Genomic DNA, 8,705 nt, shown 5'->3' on the forward strand with positions numbered 1-8,705 from the left:
TTAAAACTCAGCTGCATGCCATAATGAAAGAAAAGCTGTATTTATGATGCTGGGACACAATTCATCAGAGTCCAGTAATGGATCCCCAGCCAACCTGTATTGTTTTAGCTGACTGAAGTGCACCATGGGAGTGCTGTCTTTCACTAATAATGCTGTCTTCTGTAGATCGAGGCCCCGAAAGCCATGGCAGCAGACCTTCTCAGAAGTTTTTGGCACTCGTTGGAAGATCCTGTGGTTCATTCCTTTCAGGCAGAGGCAACCACTGCGAGTTCCCTACCACTTTGCCAATCATGTCTAAACAGATGGATGGTGGGCACAGATGGGTCCTCCATGCTGGAAATGCGTTACAGGTTTTATGATAATAGAACTATGACAGTCTTCAAGTCAATTAAAATCCACCCACCAATCTTAGGCATCATAATGTGCCCCAGGCTTTATTTTAATAGTGATCTTGATCCTGTTGTGGGACTAATACAAGATCTATATTTAAGTTTTAAAGCATGTTTACTTTCAAATTAGCTTTCCACAGGGATTTCTTGAAATGCTTTTGTTATTAAACTCAAAAGGCAGTGATTAGGATGAAATAATTGTACATAATTTATTTTAGTACTGACAGTGTTACAGATTCTAATTTATGGTAAATTTCAGATGTTTATTTAAATTTTTCACTTTTAAACAGTAACCAAATCTAAATTTAATTATTCAGGTTTTACAAAAGTTGATACACCTTCTTATAGTATAGGTAAATTTTCTTTTTCAAATCCAATTTAAAATAACCTTTCCTTTTAAATGTGCTGCAACGTTTTTAAAAATGCAGCAGCATAGGAGTGAACAACAGCAACACAAAACGGGCATTGGTTTCTTAGGAGTGACTTGCTTATGTATTCTTCTTTTTTCTTCACCAAAACCAACATAAAAGTACCACTGAAGTAAAACACCAACTACCTACCTTACTATAAAGGAAATGCTAAAATTTTTTTCACAATAATTTTTCAATTTTCACCATTACTGTTGTAATTATTGATTGTGATGAAAATATTTGCTCCCAGGAGAACTCCTGACCAGTGGGCATGTATTCCTATTTTATCCTAAGATTTTAATGAGCAAAAAGGGGAGAGAATTTGCAATAACTTCACAATTACCTTTTCTAGTGCAGTTATATTAGAATGCATATGTTTTTAAAATGCTAGTATAACTAGATAATATATAATGTACAGTATAAAGAGGAATATTGTGCTTTTGAAAAGAGTATACTTTTTACTTTTATTTATGTACTAGTAGATGTAAAATTTCACATTGAAGGTTTATATATATTGGTCAACTCATATAGAAATTTTATTTATAGGAAGCTACTACTAAAAAAAGTCACTAACTTTGTGTACCTATAATCCCTAAATTAAAATTAAATTTTAATTGACTGGCTACAATTTGCATTGAGAGACCTTTTACTAGTAGCTAGTGTTAGGAAGTGAACCTAAAATAAGAAAATATAATGATCTGTGTTTATCATTAGCCTTATACAAATGTAAATTACTAATAGTGATGTTCTCTTGCAAGGCATAGAACATTTGTATGAAAAGACATTTAGTACGCTTTGAAAAAAACTCAGCTTTTAATTTTTTTCCATTGGAATACTGCAAAACCCATATATCATTTTAAAAAATTTATGTACTCACAGTCTTTCCCTTGAAGAGAAGATTGAAAAAGTCTACTGTTCATGAACCATGCTAATATTTTCCTTTTAGCTGGTTTTGAAAGTAAGGAACAATACCTGGGAAATAATTAAACAGAAGGTTACCATTGTCAGCCAGTTGGCTATACTGTGGTTAGTTCTTTCAGAAATTGTAAATATCTTATAGCATATTCTGAAATAATAGAGTAAGTTCTTCTCAGAGATGTTAATATCATGTTTTTCATGTTCTAATTAGAATACTTTATTACTTACAAACTCAGAAGTACGAACAGAAATACGGCAGACGAACATATTTATTGGTACTGAAAAGAGACGTAGTAAATTAAATAGAAGAAATATATTTATAAAGCTTAGTGAAACACAAAATTAGAAAGTTCATGTCAGGCACATGGGTTTGGATTTTGTGCAAGCTAATTTGGCCACATTTGGCGGGCTGACAGAACTGTTGATAAGGAAGTAATATATAGATAAGGTAGGTAGATATCAGTTGAATGCCTTATATTGTATACATTCCTTTCAAATAAGGACCTTGAGAAAACAGCAGAGCCAAGTGAAGATCCCCTAAAGAACTTTGTGGCTAATTTATACTTCATGTAGTAGCAGTAGGTACACTGAAAGGTACTGGGCGGGGTCTCTTTCCCATTCTGATGATTTGTGTTCTTATTTTTCCTAGATTTACCACTTCTAGGGCATATTCTTTTCCCTCTTCCTCTTTACCTTTCCTGGTCCTGATCCCTCTGTACTCAGTTCCCCTAAATTATTGGACTACAAACTAATACACTAGAAAAGCATACGCTTATTTTATTTGAATGGCAGAATGCTATTTATCAGTATATTTACGTAAGAATGTATATTACAGTATATCTACATATACTTACACTGTAACTTTCAGTATTCCCCAGTTAGCGTACCTAACCCTCCTGTGGGTTTTGTTAATTCTTGTTAGACTACTAGAGAAAAACCAACTGGCAGTTTGCTAAGCATATCTACTGGTGTTCTTTCTGCGCCCTCTTTTGGCTAATTGATGTAATTATACTGGCTCTAAAGATTTACTGTCCCATAAGTAAATAGTATAGCCACATTCTGAACATATCAAAAGTACAAACTTAGGGGAGTGTATGTACAAAAATGTAAAATTTTATGAAAATGAACATGTTTTTATGATGTTATTTCTAGTTCATAAGAATGTGATGACTGCTTTGCTTCATTTGTGTACGTTCCCATTATATTCTTGCTGTCAATCAATCACAAATTTATATCAGATTAGGATAAACAGCCATTTTATGTATTTTATTTTAAACCTTATTTTGGCAGAGTAATTCCTTAGAATTGGAAAAGCTGTTACTTTGAAATTACCAATTTATTACAAAACATAGAAATGTATTGTAGCTACAAAGACAACCAAGCATTTACTGTGTTTTAATGAATATCTAAAAAACTACATTTAGTTTATTTTACTCAGTTTTGAAATGATTTTTTTACTGGCTCTATTGCCTTAAAATAACTAAGAGATTAATGATTCTTTGTATAATTTTCCTTTTCTTTGTTCTTTTTTTTACATTTTGCAGAGTTATATCTATAGTTTTAGTAACCAATTTCTTCTGTATTCTGGATAACTGTGAAAACAACTAAAGGTGTTGGGCATTAGAAAATAATTGTGAGCAGTAAGATTACTGATGTAATATGTATGTTGGACTGAAGTATTTCTTTATAAACATTCTATTTGATTTTAAGCAAAATGTATGTTAAAGCATGTTTTTACATCAGTAAAGTCATTTGTCGACCTTCTGGAAATGAAAGATTTTTACCTAGATACTGTAAGTTACACCTCCTTAACAATCATATTTGTCATTGTTGTTTTCTGCAAACAAAAATGTTTATGGGCTTCATGTAGGCTTAAGATTGTAGGCAAAAATGGACTGAGTTCAGGACCCCTCAAGCAGTAGGCATTCAGTTATAGAGCAGTTGGTACTTTGTAACCCAGACTTATAGTTTAAAAATATCAAGTTAGCTGATGTTTCATTGTAATAAAAATACTATTTTGCTTGAGTTGTATTAAAAATATTTGTGCTTAACATGAGAAATAGCTGTTTTAAATTGTAGTTAACATATTAACTTTTTCAGAAAAAAAGCATAGTTTATTTTTAATAATGAAATAGAGAACATAATACGTAATGTTCAGTATAACAGCTGAGTTAAAACATCTGCCAGGATTAACATCAGTGCATTTTTGCCAATGCATAGAGGCATTTTTCTTTAAGTATGATGGCTAATGATAACTACTCTTTGTTAGACATTCAAGTCACTCCCATACAAGTAACTAGTTGGTGATACGTTTCACTCCGAAGGGTGTATTAATTCTAAATGCTAATCATGAAGACTTAAGTTAGGACAATACTTCAAACCAGGAAGCGTGAACTGATTTAGATTATAGCCACACAATTTTCTGTGTGTTAGATCATGGGGCAGTTTGAGTGTTTTCACATGTATTGCTATAAAATCACAATGTACCAAGCTCTGGTTTAATATGCCATTAATACTAATTAACAGAGCTGCTAGTCTCTCTCTGGACTTTTCTCTAGTCTCTGCTTCTCTTGTGCTTCCTGTATCAATAGATTACTTAGCTCAAGTTTACCAAGTTTAATAACCTATAGTTACTTTATTGAATAAGTTTCTGACATGACCTCTAATATACATAGGTATATCTAGAATTTATTTGATAAAATTCACACATACAAACATTGAGTAGTTTGCTAATAGATACAAATATTAGATTTTCACACAACTCTACTACTGCTTTAAAAAATATAAGTATTGGTAAGTGTAGCAAATAAGCCATGTACATTTAGTATGTTCTACTTGCTAGTATTAACTGTATCATTAATGAATGTGTTATTTAATGCCCAAGTTTGTTAACTTTTATTCTAGAAATCATTCTCTGAATTTATCTATAAATCACAAATTTCATTGTGCTCTATATTTAGTCATTCTCAGTTGAATTCTAGAATATTCCATAGTACAATGTAAGAAAGTATTAGAACCAACTTGCTTGAACTATTTTGAACCAATATTGTAATTCTATATGTTAATCAGTATTTAGCATTTCTGCTACTTTTGAGGTGATGATGGTTTAACTTCAGGAAAGTGACTTTTCTGACTTCTTTTATTATCATTGTGCAATTTTTAACAACAAAACTTACTCTATCTTTGTCAGTTCTTCAGATGTTACAATACTGCCTGTTAATTTGAAACAGAAATAACAATGGTATTTAAAAAGTCATTGATATTACTGATATTTTCCATTATCATTGTATTTTTTACTATTATTATGTTCTTTTTGCCTTGTCCACCCTAGAGAATAGGTAAAAATGAGTAGTGAGTATCCAAAAACTTACTAAGATGGAGAGAAGGCTAGATGGTGCATGAATAATCAGCATCTCAGCAACAGAGTTGACTGGAGCCAGTTGCTGACATCAGAAAATCTCTTTGCTGTAATCATTTTAGCCTTATCTCTTATTTATACCATTTTTATTGGAAGAGTTGTTAGTGCATATAAGCATTTAGTTTGAATTATTTAACTTAAAGAATTTATATTGCTGTTTCTCTTCAGTTGGTCAGATGCCTTTTATAAATATTTTAGTTTTAAATATAATTGTGCAGGGTATGGTAACGTGAAGTGTTAAAAATAATGTGGAAAACTCAGCTATTTAATGCAGAGGAGAAATGAATAGGTTGACCAAAGTTTGAAAAAACTGGCACCTTTTCTGGAAATCTCTTATTGCAAAGAAAAGATATTGAGTGTATAGAAAATTTTGTCACCAGAGGAAAAATAAACAATATATAAGGGTGGCTTTCACTTTAACATTTGGGGTATTTTGGAGTTCTTGATACCTCGAAGGTCTCCATTTCTATTGGTATTTTGAATATCTGTAACATGTAATGTCATTCTTATAACAGTTCAACACTGATTTTTTTTGGTATTGATAGCTTTATATATAAACAAAGATGTGGACAAAATAGCTTAACAGAAGTTGTGGGGTTTTTTGTGGCTTTGCCTGCCTGTTTGACTAAATACAGGGTTTAATTGTTTGCAGGCTGTTAACTAAAGGGAAAGCTTACCTGCTATATATTCTTGCCAGTGTGCATTGGATGATATTTTAACCTACTGGTGCCTGAAGTTAGTGTTTTATAACCTCAACAACTATAAAACATCCTGGTGCTATTCACTTTAGCATTGAGTGACATTTTTAATTCCTGTACCAAAGAGTTAATTTTCTTTTTGTTTGACTGAGTTTTCTTTTCACATCGTTGTGTGTTTATAAAGTAGAATTTAATGTTACTAAGAACAGTTTGATTAATAGATCTTATTTTTTGCATGCTGCTTTGGCAATTAATGTATTTTAAATGTTTCTCATTTGGATTTTTTTTTAGGTAGGCATGTATGGATTTTAATTTTGTTATTTTAATATAGCTTGGCTACTTTAAAAGGTAGTTTGATAGGCTGAAATTACAAAAGATAATTGAAGCACTTTTCACAAGTTGTTTTATTTCTGCAACAATGAATAAAAAAGGTAAGAAGAACTCTAATTTATATAAATGAACTATATAGCTTATTGGGCACTTTAGTGAATACTGAAACAAAATACTAAAATGAAGAGTTAAGGTTCATTCTCATTACAAATCAAGAGTTCAGCGTGTGTGTGTGTGTGTGTGTGTGTGTGTGTGTAATCTTTAGTGGCTTTAAAGAATAATATTGCCATTTGTCTACTTTGCAAATAAAGATAACAGAACACATTTAAAATATATGTATGTGTACATAAGTGTGTGTAGATATATATAGAGAGAGATATGGAGAGACAGACAGAGAGAGAGAGAGAGAGATGCTTTCCCAAGAGGAAATGCATATGTACCTTGATTTAAGCAAAACTGATAACAGAAAATTGAACTTAATGAAAGAAAAAAGTCTGGATATGGTTACTCACTTTACATAGAAAGAGTAAGATTTTTAAAACTAATTTTGCTTAGTAATTTTACAAAAATGAAGAAAAACTCCCTTTAAGTGTACTCATAATTTAAAACACCTTTGAAATGTAATTGTCCAAATGTAATGCTGCTATGTATACTATTTGGGTTCCAAATTTTTCCCTTTAAAACTCTCAAAACACTCAGTGTCCTTACAACTGCAGCTAAAATGGTTAATCATTCTGGCAAGAAGGTGACAGTGTGTGTATTGGAAAAGCAGACAATCACATTTGAAAATATTTTGCATAATTGTTAGCTAAAATCAACCTCTCCTTGAATGTAGATACAATATATGGTTTTGCAGTCAATTCTGAATGGAAAAAAAGAATCAAGTCTGAAATTTATGTGAAATGTGGCTTCAGATCATTTGAACGATATGTAGAAATCTAGATGAACATATCATTAGAGGTGAAAGCAAAATTTGTTTGAAAGCCTAATGAGATGAAGCAACATTGTCTCCCTCTAATCTGCCAACAATATTCCCTAGATTGTGTTGCCACTGTATTGATTCTGAGTAATTTGGCTTGTTTATGCATCATTTAAATGCATGTGGCTGAATGCAGTAATTTTTCAAGTTATTGAGTAGTAGAGAATTCACCACTATTCACTGTCTCCCAGAGATGAACATATAAAAGAAAAAAAAATCTACTTTCGTATATGTAAGAATAAAGCAACTAAATGATACAAAAGTAAAAACTTCCACCAGAATCAGAGATATTCCGACAAGTGAATTGCAAGTCTAACACGGGAGGACAAAGATAGGCTCTTGCAAGGACAGAGCACACATGGATCATGCTGTATGAGCTCACTTTGTGTCCCTGGAATTAGTGCTTTTTGTGTGTGATCTAACTGGCAAGTTTAATGAATAGCCAAAATCTATGTTATTTTTGAGGCTCCTAAAATTATGTGTGAACCCCAAGTTCTGTCTAGTATTATATCCCTAAAATGCTTTTAATAGTGGTATGTTACAAGTGGCATAAGAAGATCCTGTTTTTAAATTTGTCAGGCATTTTATTATTCAGTGCATAATATGTATAGATCTGAGTGCTGTTTTCCTTGCATTGTCTATTATTTTTACCTTGTCTTTCCCCTAAGAGAATTTAAAGAAAATCTTCACCAATATTTCTAGTGTTGATGGTAATTAGGAAAATAGTAGTTGAAAGATATAAGAATAGATTGAGAAGAGTGAGTAAAATGGGTGAAATGACATGTGGGAACCATGTAGCTGAGATGTATTTGTTTAGATGAAAAGTCTACACTGGTTCTTAATATGAAATTCAAACCATGTATCTACCTTAAGAACAATGTTGTTGTTTTTAATTTATTGTAGCGATTTAGTTTTTTTCACATAATATTTCTGTTTTCTTTGCAGATTGTTTTTAATTTAAATTGTGGAATTTTTACTTCTCAAAATGTATTAAGTACTGTATTTTTTGAAATCTTATTTTTAAATAAATATTTTTTAAAAACATAGGACTGTTTTTATCCTCTTACCTTTTTTACTTAAGAAAATTAACCCAAATTCTAAATTTCAGCACTACCAATGTAATAGGTCACTTTAAAAAATTTTATACAATGTGGATAATTATTCATGATTACTAGCCTCAGGATATTGTTCTACCATAATCACAAAATTCATTAAGTATTCAAAAAGAACTAGGTGTACATACTAGGGTTGAAATTGACAAACGCAATATTTCTAGTTAGGCATGTTTATCTTAGAGATGACGCAGATGGCTGGATTCAGTCACACAATTTATTTAACATTTATTGTGGCAGACACTATTTTATAGGAGTATTTTTTCTTGAGGGGAATAATTTACATACAGTAAAATGCAGAAACTTTAAGTTTACACCTAGGGACTATTTTAGATCTGGCAATATTGAATTAAAGCCTTTGCTCCTATGAAGTTATATTCTAAGAGTACTTAGCTTTTTGTTGACAAATTTTCTTAAGCTAAACTAATTGCTTGACTTGTAAGAAGTCACA

The 8,705-nt window shown here is 31.4% G+C and overlaps 1 protein-coding gene across 5 annotated transcripts in view; it reads left to right on the plus strand.

The window, feature by feature from the left end:
* ZDHHC21 (zinc finger DHHC-type palmitoyltransferase 21) overlaps positions 1-8,186 on the plus strand; it is an 88,690-nt gene extending 80,504 nt beyond the window's left edge. For 4 of the 5 annotated variants that reach the window (XM_063649508.1, XM_054501445.2, XM_054501446.2 and 1 more), the window contains one exon: positions 166-8,186. In XM_063649508.1, the coding sequence (XP_063505578.1) occupies positions 166-298 (133 nt within the window). In that variant the 3' untranslated portion in view covers positions 299-8,186. The remainder of the gene's footprint in view (positions 1-165) is intronic. The other variant, XR_010123293.1, reaches the window with a different exon arrangement.
* The last annotated feature ends 519 nt before the right edge of the window (positions 8,187-8,705 follow it).

Source organism: Pongo pygmaeus, chromosome 13 (assembly GCF_028885625.2).
Source record: "Pongo pygmaeus isolate AG05252 chromosome 13, NHGRI_mPonPyg2-v2.0_pri, whole genome shotgun sequence".
Classification (NCBI taxonomy): Eukaryota; Metazoa; Chordata; class Mammalia; order Primates; family Hominidae; genus Pongo; species Pongo pygmaeus.